Source organism: Ptiloglossa arizonensis, chromosome 2 (assembly GCF_051014685.1).
Source record: "Ptiloglossa arizonensis isolate GNS036 chromosome 2, iyPtiAriz1_principal, whole genome shotgun sequence".
Classification (NCBI taxonomy): Eukaryota; Metazoa; Arthropoda; class Insecta; order Hymenoptera; family Colletidae; genus Ptiloglossa; species Ptiloglossa arizonensis.
Window position 1 is genome coordinate 31,805,053 of NC_135049.1, and position 18,456 is coordinate 31,823,508.

The 18,456-nt window shown below is 54.8% G+C and overlaps 1 protein-coding gene across 3 annotated transcripts in view; it reads right to left on the reverse strand.

Annotated features, from left to right (window-relative positions):
- Positions 1–18,456, reverse strand: part of LOC143154794 (receptor-type guanylate cyclase Gyc76C) — a 55,100-nt gene that overhangs the window by 19,936 nt on the left and 16,708 nt on the right. For all 3 annotated transcript variants that reach the window (XM_076326761.1, XM_076326758.1, XM_076326760.1), the window contains 2 exons: positions 13,335–13,767; positions 7,257–7,454 (listed from right to left, as the gene is read on the reverse strand). In XM_076326761.1, coding sequence (XP_076182876.1) covers positions 7,257–7,454; positions 13,335–13,724 — 588 coding nt within the window. In that variant the 5' untranslated portion in view covers positions 13,725–13,767. The remainder of the gene's footprint in view (positions 1–7,256; positions 7,455–13,334; positions 13,768–18,456) is intronic.

The following is an 18,456-nucleotide window of genomic DNA, read 5'->3' on the forward strand; positions in this document are numbered from 1 at the left end:
CCGGTAATAAATACTTTCGCCGGAACGTCCGATCGACGTAGCGCGCGAAGCGGTTAAATCGTCGGCCGTGTCTCGCCGAACGATAAACTCGGATTACCGAGCGGGTGATCCTTCGGTTATTCCCGGTAGCGTAGTTTTACACCTCGAAGACCGCTCTGGAAGAGAAGGAGGAAAGATACGCCGAACTTATCGGGCCCAGAAATTAAAATGCGACTTACGAGCGCGGAGCTGGGTCGAACGAGCGAAAGATTACCATTATCGATGAATTTCTCAACGTTATGTCATCCGTATTAACCTTGCGTAACCGGGGCCGCTAATCGTCGCACGCGTGCACATTCCCCGATAAAAAGAAGAAAAGGAGAGAAAAAAAAGGACGAAGAGAGAAAAAAGAAACGCACGGGTACTCGAACGCGCATGCACCAGGTTAATTTTACGTAATATCGCTGTGTCGTACGGTCGGCGATCGCCCGGGCTGGGTTCGGCCAATGGCGCGTCCAGCCGCTCGTAAATTCCTCACGCTATCGCGATATATTTAACCCGGCGATAATGTAGCAAACAAATCGTATCGTTTCGCGCGAAACCGGTATTCTCACGCTCCGCGTTCGCTCGCTCGTTCGTTCGCTGGTTCGTTCGCTCGCTCGTCCGCGTTCTCCCGTTGCTAAATATAGCGTATTTAGCCCGCGATCGGCGTCTCGGGGAGCCTGCGTGCAACGATTCGCGGGTTCCAAGGAGAGAAAATCACCGTAATTCCACGACGATGTACAACGGGCGAGCGGTACCGGATGAGGAAACGCGGCACTAGACCGGCGACCGAGTATCGTCCGGCGGTCGATCATCGTTGTTCGCGCGTCGCTAAAGATAGCCCGGCGATTACTTCATCGTGGAAATCACGTAACGTCACTACGAAAGAGAGATATAATGTGGGTCGGTGTCGAGGAGACGAGGAAATGGTAGCGCGGAATAATCGTTCTCGTGGTGGTCGAACGAACGCGCGCACCGAGAGACCGATCGTTGTAAAACGTTTTCAACGCCAACAAGAGAGAGACAGAGACAAAGAGAAAGAGAGAAAGAAAGAAAGAGAGAAAGAGAGAGATCGCGTAGAGCGAAAACGCGGCTCCCCGCGACACGACTCGATCGTCGCAATAAACTTTTTACCGCTACCCGCGTATGTATATAAATAATGCATAGGCGACGCCAAAGAAGTCTACCGTCCGCTATTACCGGACCGATAGCTACCGCAGAAGCGCTATTATTACGCCGTTATTGCACAAGATGAAAGTATCGCGATGCTGCGTTACACCTACGCGCGCGGGGAATCTCGGAAAGGATCGACGATGCAACACGCTCGCGCGAGCGAGCGAGCGAACGCGAGAGATCCGAAAAACGCGCGACCTCTTTGCGCCACCAGCCACGGAAATCCAACGGAAAACTATCCCACCGAAAAATCGATACGCGGAATAGAAGGTTCTCGAGAGGTACGTTTGTACTCTTCGCGGGCGTAAACACGCCAATTACGCAACACGAAGGAATGTGAAATTTCCGAGGAGCGATCGCGGGCCCGTTTTTCGTTCACGGAGAAGCTGCGCCGATCGACGAATTGGCCGTCTATTCCGTGTAACCGGCGAGGAAAGGAAATACGGACCGGTGTCGGTCCGACGAGCCAGGACAACGACGGACTGACACCGAGCCGGACCAGGTAAGCGTCCGTTCGAGTGCGTGGGGCATCAACAGGCTCGGCTATAAATAGACCGCGAAGGTCAGGGGAATCAGCAGTTTTCATGCAAATGCGCCATCGATGGAATAATATTGCTCCTTTCGCGGGGAGCCGATCCAGCTCCGGTTACTCGGGTTTCCAGTTGCGGAATCGTTACGATTTAATCCGTTTTCATTCGCGGACGCTGCTCGCGCCCCGTGGATCAAAGGCGCGCATCGAGACGCCTCCTCCTTTGTGTCTCCGCGAGTCCCCTCCCTCGACCGCGCAGCCGCGCGGGCGCGGGCGCGGGCGCGGGCGCGGGCACGGGCGCGGGCGCTAGCGCGAGCAAGACCGCGAGAGCGGAATACGCTGGAATTTATATTCGTAATTGATGTTGTTTACTCGGTGCTTCTTCCACTCGGTGCGCTTCATCGTCGGGCGAAGCACGCGCGATTTGAATTGGAGATTTCGCGCGGAGGTGAAACGGAGGATGACGCGGCGGCGAATACGGTTCGCGGGTCCCTCGGGTGCTCCCGATTTTCAACGCGTGAGACGGAAACTCGCCTCACGGTTTTCGGCGTGTTTCCGACAACGGAGTTTACGGCCAGAAACATTGTCGTCGGTCTCGGGTTTCGACGCGTCTCGCGCGCCGAGGCGAACGCTTCGAATCGAGTTACGTAAGGTCTCAAAGGGTAATTCGACGTGGAGCCGTTAACGCGGACCCTCGGAATATTGCGCGCGAAATTGCGGGCAATCTTGCCACAGATTCTCGAGCGAACTGGACTCGCGATAAGCCGCGAGAGAGTTCGCCGAGCGCTCGAGCGAGTCCCGTCTTCGATGCAACCGCGACGATCCCCGAAACGATTTGCGAATCGTACGTGGCATTCCGCGCCGCTTATCGTCCACGACGGTGTACGCGCCGCGTACGACCTTTCGAAACGCCTCGAAACGTTGCGAAACGGAATTTATCGCGAAATTCGTCCGAGACGAAATTGCCTCCAAGTCGCGAAACTACGGGGAACGTTTCGAACGGCGGTTTCTCCGCTCGCGATCGATCCGAGGCGAGGAGATCGCGATCGAACGAAGCGCGAGCGAGCAGTCACCGGATCGATCGCGTTACGCGCGCCCGAAATCGATCCCCGAGTCCGAGAATATTTTCCTAACGCGCAAATTCTCGACTCGCGATCTCGATCGCTCGTCGAGTCGTTCTCGCGCGTACGCGTGCATGTACGCGCCGACGCGAGAGAATATTTTTCCGTCGGAGACTTTTCCAAGTCGCGCAAATTCCCGCGGTACGACGTCCCGATAGTTTTCCGATCCGCGGAGACGTCATCGGCTCGGCCGGCGGTGCAATCAACAGGTGGTTGCACCAACCGCGATGCAGTGACCCGCGCGGTGCTGCGTGTGCGTGCACGCGCACCGAGTCTCGAGAAGAAACGCGAGCGAGCGAGCGACCGAGCGAGCGACCGAGCGAACGAGCGAGCGAACGAGCGAGCGAACCGGCGAGCGAACCAGCCGCCGCGGCGAGTCGCTTATCGAAAGTTCCCACTGGATCCCGCGGTACCCGCGGTACCCGCGTACGTACACGCGCTCGTTACGAGAGCTTCGTCGGCGCATAGGTGGGCATTCAGGCTCCGGCCTCCACCTACAGGTATCTACCTAAATGGGTAGCCGTGGCCGCGGTGTACAGGGTGGTCCGAGCGACCGGATCCCGGAGGACGTCGCGATCCGCGATCCACGATACGCGCTCGCGTTTCAACCGCGATTTGCATCGCGTCCGTTAGCCATCCGTTACTTAGCGCCGATCCGCTCCTCGGTAGCCCGCCGTTGGAATTCTCCGCGAGATCGCGCCAATTCGAGCGGATACCCGATATCCCCGCGCTATTAACCGCTGTTACGGAATGCGCGGAACGGCCGATACGATTGCGAAAATTCTCCCGCTCCCCCGTGGTCTCGAACGCCTCGAAAGAATACTTCGAGACCTCGACGCGTTTCCGGCCGCGCGCGAGATCAACGCCTCTCGGTGCGATCGCGAACACCGCGTCGTTTACTCGAACCAACGGGGATTTTAACGAAAATAACTCGGAGGACTCGTTCGTTTCTCACCGTGGGCGGAAAATAATCCAACGGGAACCGCGTGTATAAACCGCGCAAACATCCGCCGGAAAGGAGAAGAATCCTCGAGACGAAATTCAACGACGCGTGCCAACGCGAGAGAAGGACCCTCTTGTCTCGGGCCGTGCGGTGTTCCGCCGTGCCCGCCAACGAGTGAAACTAGGTGAAAGTAACAAGCGGCGTGCCTGCCTCTCTTTACGCTTCTGCACCGGCTCGTCCCTCGCGCGGACACGGAGAAGGGCCCGATCGTACGCTTTAAATCGCGAACGCAACGACGACCGCCACCGGAGGCCTCCGCGCGCCTTTATCCCTTCTTCTCGCATGTCCGTTTCATTCTCTTACGACCTCCAATTAACATAAATTAGTCCGGAGGCCTTTTTACGTCCGCGTACCACTTTCTCATATTCGAGTCGCCGGGAATCGAGCGAGAGTCCTCGAGAGACCGTGCGTCCTTACCGACTTCCATCGGGGAAACGTCGTTCTCCTTTTTTTATACCCCCCTCCCTCTCATCTCGGTTGATCTTTCCTCCTCTTGTTCGTTAATTCCTTTACGGAGCGAGGCGCGATCGAGCCGCGCGGACTGAATTTCATCGGGCGGGAAGAAACTTTCCACGCGACGCGAGACAACTTTTCCGCGAGACGACGCGCACCTCGCGACACCGTGCAGGACGCTTTCGCGAAAACGTCGCGTAAACCGTTGGAGCTCGAACGACGTCGCGAGATCTTGGACGCGTTTCGTTCGATCGAACCTTGCGAAAGTTAGTTGCGCGCTTGCTCGGTGCCGAAAGTTCCGAATGCGAGAATTCGGTTGCGCGACGAGAAAGTTCCAACGGAATTTACGCACCGATGGATCGTACGTGGAACATCTTTTTACCAAAGAAAGTATCGAGTTTGCCGAACCGATAATCGACGCGCGCCCGTTCGCACGGTTTTGCAACCGCGCGCCAAGATATACCGTTCGGTTCTGCACGAGAGTGCACGTACAACGGATCCGAAAGTTTCGATGGGACAGACCGTATCTCGTTCGTAATAGCAACCAGGTGCACGATTTACCGTATACGATCCAAGCCGGATAAGAATCGCTGCGGGGTTATCGGTGCTCGGGAACCTAGTCGGGGGTGAACGGTTCGCAAAGGGGTTAAACGACTCGTTGGTAAATTTCGAACGACGAACGACGCCAACGGCGTACGCTCGGTTAAAAATAGGCGCGGATTCGTGACACGTGGTTTACGAATTGCCGCGGTCGGACGCGGCTCGTTTCGAAGCGTCCGCTTCCCGATAATTTCTTCCATAAATAACCTTCGATTCCAAAGTTTCCGTTCGACCCTGGCGCTAAAAATATCGCCGCGATAACGTCATCGTGACCCGATGACGTCACGACATTTCGACCTTCTTTTTTTTCGGATCGCGCGCGCTTCTCTCGCTCCTCTCTTTCGACTCTTCGCGCCTCGAGACGTATCGAAAAGGCGCGGCGAGAAAAAAATCGAATCGCGCGAAATTATCTTATCGCGGTCGCCCCGCCCACCGAGGAAAATTCTACTTTTTTCTTTTCTTTTCTCTCCTCTCTTTTCCTCTCTCTGGTTTCGCGTGTTCGTTCGCGGCGACCGAGGAGGCGCACCGAGGGTCAAAAGACAATTACCGTGTGGCCGCTTTGAAATTCAATGTCGCGAGTTCTCCCGCAAAAAGGTCGCTCGAGACTCTAGGATCGCGCCGCGCGATAAATTCCCCCTCTGTTTCACGGTGGAGGTTTTAATTGCGGTTCGACGGACTCCGCTCGCGGAGTTAAAAAGGGGGAAAAAAGGAGGGAAGAAGCGGCGCGTCAAAGTGAAATCCTTCGAGCCGAGCGCATTTCCCTCCGGTCTGCGTCGTAACGACGGAATCGACGACTCCGCGGATCGCCGGACGTTACGAAGGAGAACCGGCCATTTATCATCGCCGGATCCGTACGCGTGTATTCTAACTGGAACCGGAGGCCTAATCTTGGCACGCTCGGAGCCTAAAATAGCACGGTCTCGCGGACGACTCCGACCGACGACGTATGCATTCGAATCGTGTTGCAACAGGGACGATCCTGAATCAGAAATGCAAGGCCAGTCCCGAACCAAATACACTTTGTCCACTTTGTTCGAGCGTAACCGGTTCGATTCGGTTCGGTCCGCAATGAACGCGTTTCTAGATCCTGCTTAGACCAGTGCGTCACGAGCTTCGGACCTAGGATAATCTACGGCCAGAGTCGGGTTAGGCCCGCGATAACTCGGACCTGCGATACCCTCGGCCCGCGAGACGCGACCTAGGACCAACGCGGTGCGATTTTGGGTACGGAGGAGTACCTTTGTTTCGGACTTGTAGTCGAAACCGATCAAACGACCGATGTTCCCGCGGCTTTCGTCGCGAGATTCGACAACGATCCGCGAGATTCGAGGTATCTCGGAGCCGCGACAATTCGGATCCAAGGTACGAGGTACCGATCGATCGGCTCGCAGAGAGCAACCTCGAGTCTTTCGCGAGACGCTCCGTACGCTCGCGAAAAGCTCTACGGCCAGCGGAGAATCCGCACGCGGTGTTGTCCATCGGCTCGAAAACCAAACGGAACGCCCTTGGAAACGAACCCGAACACCGTAATTTCCCCGCGTAATTTAGTTCTCGAGGTTTAATTTAGAGCGAGGGTAAATCGGAACTGGCGTAGATCAATGGATCCGCACCGAAACAAAGAGCGCGGCTAAGAGAATCGGACGGGGGGGTTCCAAGGGGAACACGGGATGCTAATTTTTCAGCCGGTCGATCGAAGCCCCGAAGCGTTCGCATCGCGTGTTCCTAACATTCGCACGTACGAAAGCTTCGGGACGTGCACACACGCGCGCGCGGAAGCGGCCCGTAATTATATTGTCACGCCGCGGGTGTTCAATTTGTCGGCACACATCCGCCTCCCCCGCGTTCGTTAACCACCTCTGGCTGCTCCACCTTCGACAACTCGGACGCTACCTTCGTCGCCCTACAACCCCGCTGTTTTCACGGCGAATCGAACCTTCGACCGGGCCGTGTCGAACAACCAGACGACCAAAGCTTCTACCCTATCCTGGTATCGTTACCAGGGGATTTCACTGGGAACGATCAGTCTTCCAGTCGTATCGGAATCGTCGAGCACCGAGGAGGATCCTCGACTCCGGCCAGTTGCAAGAATCTTTGCTCTGGCTTCGATTTTGGAGCTAGAAGTTGCCCGCGTTTTCCACGCGCACCTGGATATCCTCGATCGTCGATGGATAGACTGGACACGGAGACGGACGTTGGATTTCGGACGTCTTCCACGGATATCCATGGTCGCGATTCGGGTAAACGATCACCCGACGACGGTCGTGGCCATCGACGACGAGGAATTATCCAGGAGAATCCAGTTTCGCGGGAGATTCGCCGAGTAAGCGTTTTCTTAAATAGCGTTAAAGGTACTTACATAACTAATCATGGGTATGTTGCGGGACTGAGCGACTATGGCTTCAACGTAGCACGAGCCTTCCGGTCCAAAGAAGGCTGCAACCCCGTCGCAGATCATATCGATCATTGCCTTGGTGGCTTCCACTGTTTCTCCCCTCGTGTCGCTCCATCGCATCACCAGCTTTACGTTCGGTAGCATGTTCGGATCGTTGTTGATCTGTAACGAGAAACGAACGTTTCACGTTCGAATCGTCCTGGAAACGAGGAGCCTTTGCGCTCAGACTCGTCGAATAATTCGCAATTTTCTCATTTCCTCCGATGGTAGACACGAATTATTTATTATCGTCCCGCGCGATATCGTCGAGCGTTGCGCAACCAACCGCGAGACCTCCACCTGTTCTTTCGACATACGATATTGAATAACAATAATTGGACGATGTCACGAGACGGTCGTTGCGATCGTCGTACGCGAATCGCGGAACTCGCGCAGTTATCCCCCCGTGTGATCGTTTCCCGCGGTGCCCTCGGGTCGGTTTCACGAAGCTAATCGCGTTACCGTAACGTCTATCGTAAATATTCATCCCCGGTTTAACGATGACGGACAACGCGACGAGGTATGCAAATCGTGGGCCCGGAAACGGCGTAGGACGACGCAGCGCGACGACGTAACAATTACCGGGGGTAATTGGAACGATGGTTCGCCAATCGGTGTTATTTCGACGGTTAGTCCCGTCGAAGAGAGAGAGAGAGAGAGAGAGAGAGAGAGAGAGAGAGAGAGAGAGAGAGAGATTCTCGTTCGCGAGCAAGTTTCGCGCGTACGAGAAAAAGGCTCTCTTCCTTCGCGGTGACTTTTAGTGGCATTTCTTTGCCTCCTCGTACGCGATTTTTCTGCCCCGTAGGAACGTCGATTAAAGTTCAATACATAATGTTACTCGCGACGTCCTTTTTCTTCGGGAGCGTTCCTCTCGACTCTCACGGTGTATCCGGCTCGCTCGGTTATTATGCAAATCCGAATTCCAGCAAACAATACCATTCCGAGTAGTCACTTTGCCGTCGCGGCGATTTACGTGCTCGGCAATGCGAGCCTGAAATTACAACCGCCGCCAGCATCGCTGAAAACTTTTGCGCGCGCGCGTGCCCACTGCTACGATAAATCCTTTTACCCGCGTACCTATTTTCGCGGAAAGGTCGATACGAACGTGGAACGCGTGGTTTTCCACGGTTCCCTCCTCTCCTCGATCCGTGCACGACGCGTTCGATCCGAAACCCTTTGGAACCTGCGAGTCTTTCGTTTTTCGAAACGATCGTTCGGGGAATCGCGGTGCGAGTATCGCGCGGCTCGCCGGTACGCTGGATCGATAAATTAGTCGAACGGTTCTCAAGGTAACGTTCGAAGGTAGTTTCGTCTCGTCGATCGATAAGAATTCGCGATTTTTCCCGAGTTTTGCAATTTTTCAAAGTACCGCGCAATCTACTCGCATTACGAATTACTCGTTCGCAGCTATTTCCGTGTACAAATTCTTCGCTGCTCACCGGTACTATAAATAGCCGTCTCGGTAACGCTAAGAGGAATGTATCGGTTTTCTCGAGATTTCTGGATCAGATCTGCCGCCGGTACAGAGAAAAACACCGACAAGATGGCTTAATTATGCCCGTGGACTGTTCGCGGAACGAATTACGAACGCGATGTAATCAATTACACGGCGTTGCGCAACGCGCCGTGTGCGAACCACCGATGAAATCAGAAAATTCGCGGAGGCGAACGCGCGAATTTTTGTAGCTCCGCGTCGACCGTGAGGGAACCGTTAAAGCGGTCTCGAGGGAACGCTATAAAAAATCATTGCTCTTCCCGTTGGATGGCTCGCATTCCTGATTTCGCACCTGCCTTCCCGACGACCAAATTCGTTCCCTGGAACGCGTGCAACGATACGCCCGTCACCGTCCGCGCGAGGTACCGCTTACAACGATCGAAATTTCCTGCCGTTCTCTCGACGAATCGAAAACGCGAGTCGCGAAGGCGCGATGCTCGATACGTGCAGCGATTTTCCTCTTTCGGCAACGCCGAGTCGAGAGACTCGTTTCCTCGTTACACCGTCTCCGTCCCGTCGCTCGTTCGTTTTTACGAAAGTCTACGCGGCTCCAGACATCATTACCATTAATGTTTCTTTTTTTTTTTTTTCTTTTTCTTCGGAATTTATAAGCGTTCGGTCGTAAAACCGTTCGATCCGTAGACCGCGTCCGCGAGGCTCGCGTCGCTTAGTTTTATTTCTTTGTTGCGACCCGGATGAAATATGCAACCGTGGAATTTAACGACGCGCGTAAAAACGTTAATAAAGGTTCATCGTTCGTGCAAATAAACGGCAAACCTATACGAAGCGTAGGTAGCCGATCGGCGTTCGTCGTCCGAAACGCAAGAAACGGAAAAAGGGTGACCTCGATTCGGTTTGCTCGTTCGGTCCGAACCTTTGACCCAAAAAGTCCGCGCGGCGTTCGATAAACGGTGAGTTTTTCGCGATTGCGACGTTTCCTAAACGGTCGTGCAATATGCAAACGATATATCCAAGAGCGCTGCGCGCTGGAACGACCGTTCCGCGCGTTTTACGTTGCGCGCAATTACGCCGAGGACAGCCGCGATTGTTCCTAAGCGGCGAAACCTGGAAAACGCACCGGGCGTCGATTCAATTCCGTCCGAAAAATATACGATACCGCGAGAGAGACGGTGATTTCTCCGGAGAGCCGGCCGAGCACGAAACAATGTAACAACAGCGTCCACTTGCGCTGTTGCCACTGGCAGGGTTTCACCAATCAGCTTATTTTCGAGTAATTGAAGGGCGTCCGGTCGTGGAAGGCTGTGCGCGACCGAATGCCAACCTTCAGGGACGATGAGAACAACTTCGCCACGATTCGTTTCGTCGAGAAACCGCTTGGGTCCGCTGGCTGTTTAACGACGATATCGCGAACCGCTCGAGATTCGCGCGAACGCGCGCAGAAGACACCGGAGACACGAGCAACGGGCAACGGGCAACGGGCAACGGGCAACGGGCAACGAGCTCGACTTTCGAACGCGTATTCCGTTTTTTGCATCGGAATATTTCATCGCGAAGCGTGAAATCCGATTCCAGGAATCTAATACCGGTTCCGTGTATTTTTGTAATACCGGTATTCCTGCTTCGACGTAGGAACCGAAACGCGAAAGCTCGGATAGCTGGACGAGCGGTAACTTCCGATCGGCCTCGCCTCGTCTCGTCTCGTCTCGCCTCGCCTCGTCTCGTCTCGTCTCGCCTCGGCTCGGCTCGCAAAATCTAACGCGTCCTTCGAAGTTCGTTCGGTCTCCGTTCCGTTGATAAATGCTATCGCGATTACGATACGGTTCGGACAAATTAGCTCCGGTCCGATCGCAAGAAGCGACCCGACGTCCGTGCTCCGCGTCGGTGAAATCGTTTCAAGGATGATTCACGAGCGTACGCGGGAGCAGCTGTTACGAAGCGATCACCTTAAGCGTAAAAAGGACCGAGAATATTTCACAGCGCGCGATCGCCAATCAATGCTCTCGTTCTATTTACAAATATCGCGCGCCGCCGCCGCGGTACTAGTTTACGTCGTGGGAGTGCGTCATAGCGAATTCCAGCATTTCTTTTTTTTTTTTTTCTTTCATTCCGTCGCAAATATCCCCGGCAGCGAACCGGACAAGGTGCACCTGCGCGCGCGCTATTGGATCGAGCGGACAGGTAACGCGTTAAGCTCGATTCACGTGTCTCGATCCAGATAAGTGGCACGCGGCCGATAACCGTTCCGTCGAAGGTTTCGACGGAAACTCGAGAAACGGTTCGTCGAATATTTCGAGAACCCCGAGGTCGCGTTTCGTCTTCGCCGAATGATGTTTCTGGACAATTTAGAAAGCCGGTTTGATATACGATCCAGAATATTAGGGAATTATCGAAAGAAATACCGCCCCGTTCGATACTTTGAATAATCCTCCGACACGGACGAGAGCGCCGGCTTTTAAAAACCGATTAATTTATTTCATCTTCGACCGGTCGGAGCGAGAACGAGTAGCGCCGCTCGTCTTACGAAAGTTTCGTCGCGCGACCGCGCGAACGATCGACCACGGACCAGTGTCGGGCTACGATTTCTATACAATTGTACGAATATCGAGAAATTTACAACGAACGGAACCGAAAAGACGCGTTTCCGGTCCAAGGAAACGGCGAGTGAGAATCTCGACGATCAACGGGAGACGCTTTGTAAAAAATTGCAAAGGGAACGATCGCGCGACGAGACGAGATTTTCTTTTTCTTTCGTTGCGCTACGTACGGAACGACCGGCTTTTAAAATACCGTCAACGTCTGAAAATAAGTCGACGATTCTATAATTGCCACGAGCGACGGAGCAATATTATTTTTATCGCGTCGGTGGCGTTCGAGCGCTCGACGCGTCGTCGGACGGCGAAAAATTGTTCGAAGGTTCGCGTGTCCCGAGAACCGAGGGAAATATTAGGAAAACGAGCGGACGGAGAACCCGAGAGCGTTACGAGTACCGAATACGTACGTTAGAAACGAGCGGGTCTCTCGTCGCGACGAGACAGGACGGGACGGGACGGGACGGGACGGGACGGGACGGGACGGGACGGGACGCGGTCGACGCTTCCCGATCGTGGAAAAACTTTCACCGCCGCGCTAAAAATACAGGCCGCGTTATTTCCTCGTTACGAGCCGGCTGCTGGAAACCGATACGAAATAAAAGTGTCGTCGGACGAGCCCGCGCGAAAATAGCCACCGGCGTCGCCGAGGGAACGACGGACGCGCAGGTTGCGCGGTTCGATATAAAAATACGTTTCTGCGCAGCGCGTATCGCGGCACGTGAACCGAGCTTTATCGTAGCCGCGAGTGAGCACGAACGCCGACGTCGCGATCGCGATGCTTACTCTCGCCTGGTATGTCCGAGTACATAAATAAACGCCGGCGAACGTTCCTTTCCTGCCACCTTTCGACCACGGACGAATCGCCCGACCACCGTAGCGATCGGGACCAGTTGTCGCGCGCACCGACGATATTTCCACGCGGAAACACGCGGTATCGGAAGTCACGATTTCGCGGACAAAGTTCCAACGGGAGACCCGAAGGGGGGCCGGTGAAACGAGAACGACCAAGGGGCCCCGAATCGGCCCCCATCCTCGACGCGATCGCCGCGCAGAGATACCGATATCCCCCGAATAATTATCGGCGTAACCGCAATTCATCTTTGACGTAACTTGTTATTTCCAAGTAGAACCGGATACGCCGCCGCGATACGATCGGGCCCCGGTTATTTCGACGATTCCCAGAGGTTTCTCGGCCCCCGGTGCGGGCCCTTTCCTTGTACGCGCTTACGGTTGCAGGTTGCAAAAGAGCGCGGAGCCAGGTTTGGGCGAAAAAGGGAGAAGGAAGGAACGACCGAGAAGGTGGTGGTGGTGGAGGAGGAGGAAGAGGTGGAGGAAGGTTCACGATGAGGTGGAGGAGGTGGAGGGGGAGGGGGGATCGAGGGAGGAGAAGGTTTCTCGATCGCGAGCGAATTCTTCTCACGGTTGCGAGAGCGCAGTTTCGTCGGCGGACGCGTGGGCGGACCGGCGAATAATGCCGGTCTTGTATTTTTAAACCCTCGCACGAATCGGCATCTCCGGGGAGATGCCGGGTCACTCTGCACGTTGCAGCTCCCGCTGCAGCGCGCACCTTTCTCTTTTTCTTCTCTTATTCGGGCGAAGAGAGGGCTCGCCCCACGCCGGCGAAAACGATCTCACGGTCTCCGAGCGAGCGAACGCGCGCGACCGCGTACGCCCGATCCTCCAATGAATTATCGAGCCTTCCAGAGCGTGGAACGCCGAGCGGTGACCGCCCGGAGGAAAAAACCCGAGACAGGGGCCGCGATATTACCGACGTTACTTTTCGGTAAGCCGAGGATTCACCGTGGGAACCGGAGACTCGCTACCGCAATTAGGACCGAGCCGAGTCCAACGAAAATCATTTTCCATCGTACGCGAGACGTTCGTTCAACGATTCTTTTCGGGGGTGTCGCGAGCATCCGTTCCTCCTCCGTCTCCGTTCGAATCGAACGAACTCACCTCGTCGAGGGCCATGGAGAACGCGCCCGAGATGGCGAGGCCCTGACGGTCCTTGAGGCCGCCCTTGATGGCCGTGAGGTATCCAATGGTAAGGTTCTGCTGCTTCCTCGGTTGGATGGTTCTGCCGAAGGTCGACTTTGGGTAAGTTTGCCTGGAGAGCGCCTGCTGCCACTCGGCCCCGGGCAAACCCGGCGGCTCGGCCAGGCCCAGGACCAGAGGGCTGCTGGCCAGCAGCAGCAACACCAGCAGGGCCCGCGAGCTGCTGCCGTTCGGCCGCGCGTGGAGCGGTTGCAGCTGATCTTGCCGGTGCCGTCGATTGCGTTCCTGATGGAGTTCCTGGCGACGGGGAGGCCTGCGGCGGCTCGGCTGTACTGGCGGGCCGGGGCGCATGGCCGCCGCCGCCACCGGTCAGCACCGCCTCCCTCCCGTTCACCTGTAACCAACGATTCTTTACAGATTTACGTAGCTTCGACCGGTACGCGAATCGAACCGATCCCATCGCTAAACGGAACGTTATCCGTGCTCGGAATGCAGCGAGCGCGACTTTTCCCCGTTTCGTTTCTCGACGCGCGAGATTCCTCTCCGGGAAGGGACGCGTAGATTTCGACGCTGAAGCGAAAGAGGGTGTTTTCGAGAACTCCATCGAGATGGAAGAGTTGTTCGATCGCGTCGGGAAACGAGGCTGCGTTACGGGTTCGCTCGAATCGCATTTTGGAAATAAGGCCGCGGTTAACGTCTATCGAAGTAACGCGCGGATTCTCCGCGTACGCGGCGTATTTTTAGCCAGTTATCTGCCTCGACTTTTAACGATTCAACAAAGTCGCCCAGCGAGATAGAAGTGCTCGACTTAGAAATGCCGTTTCGACGCTATCTTCCTGGCTGAATGCAGTTATCGTTAGGCGGCACTTACTCGCCTGAGTCATCGCGTGTGCCATCTGCGCGAGGCTAATAATAACTGATATCCCTAAAACGATACAACGCGCGAATCGCTCGTCGACCGCGACGCCGACGCCGACGACTTCCCATCGATCCAGATTTGCCGCGCGAGTATTCGTTCGCGTCGAGCCGTTGTCAGTGCGCGCCAATCGAACCTCTCCTCCGGGGAAGAACTCGCGTCGGATAACGACGGATACCGAGGATCGCGCGATCGATCGCCCGCAGCGTGTACCAGCGATTTCCCGCCTACCTCGTCGATCGATCCAATTCGTTCCGGCGGCTCGCGTCAATCGTAAAGACCTCCGTGCACGCGGAAACGTTCTTGAGAAAACAATTTTAAGGAAGCGCGTAGGAGAGGCCGTCGTTAATTACCTTCGCGGAACGATCTTCCGGAGAACATCGTGCGATCGTATTGCAACGATCGAAGGAGGTAACGACGATGGACGATGGAGGAACGTAGGATCTTTCGCGCGTTGCGAATTCTCTTCGCCGAGTTCGGTACGTCCGAACGCGAAATCGAGAGAGAGAAAAAAGAAAAGAAACACGGAAAAGGAAAAACGGTCGAGAGACCGCTCCGATCTCCGTAATTCGAGAACGACCGATTGAGAACCCCTGTATCTCGAAAGACGCGGCCGCATCGGCGCGTTATTAACGCGCGGGAAGAAGCGACCAGTCTCGAGACAACGCGACAACGCCGAACGAAGGTTTCGCAACACGAGCGATCCCGTGGAAAAATAACGCAGTCGTCTCACGACGCGGAACGATTCCGCGTTCGGGCCTCGAGAAACGCGGCGGGAACACGTGGCCGGGGACACACCTGTTGCGATTACGTAACCGAGACCTGTGGACTCCGTAGGCGACTCCGAGCGCTAGCCTATAACGACCTCTGCGACAATAAAGACGTCTTCTCCGCGTGATGCATGGTGTCGTTCACCAAGCGAGGCGCGCGCAACTTTCGACTCGTTTCGCGTTTCCGACTCGGATTTAATTATGACCGTCGGTGAAAGTCACCGCCGCGGATTTATTCGACGCCTCGGCTCGTCTCGCGGACGACTCGACGCGCGGCGTCGTCGTTTCGCTTACATCGGCCCGCGACACGCGACATCCTACCGAGCGAACTGCTCTTCGACGATTTTACCAGAGAGATCCGATTCGAACGACCGTCGTCGATATTTGACGAAGAATTTTCGAACGACGGATTCGTAGATCTTACGAACGATCGTCGCGCAATCGACAAACGATCCTTTGGAATTTCTCGTCGATGTATCGATCGCGATTCCGTCCGTCCGTTTCGATGGTCGATCGGAGAAACCGTCGGACGAAGAATTTTCGCGAACGTGGTGCCAGCGCGACGCTATTTATTTGCCGCACTGTTGGAAGATCCAATTAACGCGTTTAACGCGAAAGAGCAGGATTCTCGTAACTCGCGGTACAAGCTCGTTTCGCTCGAGCGATGAAAACTCTTCGAATTTCTAATAAGATTCAACGATCGCTGGTTTTCCACCTCGTGGATCGGTAAACGATCGTTCGCGAGCCTCTTCCGCTTTTAAATATACCGGTACTCGTTGGCACACTTTTGGAGACTCGTTTGAAATCGGACACCTCGGCGTTTCGTCGCGTTCGTCGATGTTTCCCTAAATGTAACTAACGAGCAAATCGTATCGCGTGCGCGCGATTCAAAGACGCCGAGTACGCGGAAAACGAGCCGGAGCGTATCGTCGAACAAGAGGACGCGGTTTCGTAAACGGTGTCACGCCCATATTTGCGGGCAAAGATCGCGTTTCTCGAATCGGGCTAGTCGTGTCGCGAAAATAACGACACCGAACGACCCACCTAGTCTCGGCGTTCGAACGATATACGGTACGAGCGTCGTGAAAATTTTACACCGCCACGTATTTTCGCGCGAGAATTTTCCAATTATCGACGATTCGAGCGAACCTTTCGGCCGGAAGCGCACCATTTCGAGTCGAATTTGTTTTCACTCCGGGACCGTTGTATTTCCACGAGCGATTCGTGAAACGCGAGCGCTCGATACGTAAAGCAAATTCGGGTAAAATCTCTAAGAACGGCGAGCGCGTACATTATTCGACGGTGCCGTTACCTTCGGTACCCTTTTGATAAATTATTCCCGACCCGTGAGTTCGGCAGTCGTCTACGATAATCGTAAAAGTTCGCGAGACTCGCGCGATCCTACGTCTCGAACGATCGGTCGTTCCGGGATACGAGACCGATGGAATAATTAGAGCTGGTAGCGTTATTATGCCGGAAACAATTGAAACAGTATCGCGATTAGTCGTTGGTCGTCTTAGACAATGCACCGTCGCCGTGACACAGCACTCGGAACAATCGGATTGACGTAAGCCGTTGGTTAATTGTACGCTCGTTTACCGTCTCGACGCCGTTTTGGAGTTCGAGGTCGCAATCTATGCACGATCGAACCTACCGCGGATGCACGCGTTAGACGGAAATAAACGCGCACGCGGAAACCGACGTCGAAACGACACTTTTATCGCGTCGTTCTCCGTAACGCGGCACGCGCGCCGCTGCGGTGTCTCCTCGCGGGACACCTAACGCGTTAAAATACTCTTCTCGTTTTCTGCCCCAGATTTCAAGCATCGGGCACTGATTAGAAATCACCCTGTGTATGTCACCGTGTTACGCTCGGTATCCGAGAACTGGTTGACACCTTTCGGTCAACGTCTCCACGCGGATGCCAAACAAAACAGAGAAGACGAACCCCGCAGCCGGCGGTTTCCGCTGTAACACATCGGGGGGAGGGGGAATACGCGCCGGTGTGTCTCCTTAATGGAATCTTGGAATCGACGGAACTGGTCCTCTTTCTAGCGCGTTTCCACTGCCTTTTTCGACGAGTCGATCGCGGCCGGAATCGCGACGCAGGAAGTCGAATCGGCGAGCGCGGTCGCTCGGTTGCTGGCATGCGCCGGGCATGCGTTTACGCAACCCAGGGTCAACACTCCGGGTGCATATCGTTTAGATAAACACCGATAACTCCCTCTCCGGGTTGGAATCGTGGCACGTCGCGGTGCCGTTTCGCCGATTTTTTCCCGATGATCCGTCCGAGTAACCGTCCCGTTCCTCGTAAACGTTTCGAGGAGAAACACCGGAGAGTTTTAACCGTATACGCTCCGTGTCCGCGCAGTCGAGCCGTCTTCGTCGCGGTCTCTGACAGCTAAGATCGAACGTTCTCCGTTTGGGAAAGAAAGAAATTTTTCGGTCCAGCGATAGGAGATTGCGCGCTATCGTCTCGCGTTGCTCGGGACTCCGATCGTTGACGTCGAATAATATTCTTCGTTGTCGGCGAGCATTCGGTGACCTTGAACGCCCTTGCGTTATAGGTCGTTGCATTCGTCTCGGCAGCTGCTATCGAACGACGAATATAAAGAAGTAGGACATTCGAGGTTGAGAGGTTAGTCTATAAATAGGCTTCTATTTAAAAGAGAGCCAGAGGTGACCTTCTTCGTTCGAAAGAGAGGGCTCCACCTTGAAAGCGAAATCGACGACCCCTTCTGTACCGTTGAGATTCTTACCCGCGTGTTTTTCTTTCGCTGACTCTCCAGACTCGGAAGGCCCAAAATACGCGGCGAAAAAACGAGAGGAGAGCGACGCGTTCGCGAGACTCGCATCTGGTTCGTATCGATCTTAAATCGACGAATACGCGCCGCGAGCACGGTCGACCCGAGCCGACCCGATCCGCGCGTTCTACACGGCCCGTACCTGGCTAGGGACCGTCCAGGATGGATCTCCCTCGGTAACGGGTGGACCGTACCGGCCTAAAACCGTCGGTATTGTTCCAAAGGAACGAAATCCAAGGGAGGACGAAAGGATCCCGGGTTCCTCGGCGCGGGAGAGGAACCGTTCTCGAAAACGCGTTCGCCCCTATGTATCGGTTTGTTTTCCGCACGCGATACGTGTAATACGGGTACTAACGCGCCTCGTCTCTACAGTATATCGTGTTACAGGGGGTAATTGAAGAACGACGTGTATATACGTATATATAAATATATATATGTATAAATATATATATTATGTACATGTATATATGTATATACATGTACATAATAGGTTGTACAAGATGTGCACGCGTGGGCATTGTCATTATCGCAGCTACACAGTACATTAGAGTGTTCCGTGCCGATATAATATATCACATTACTACTGTAAACGT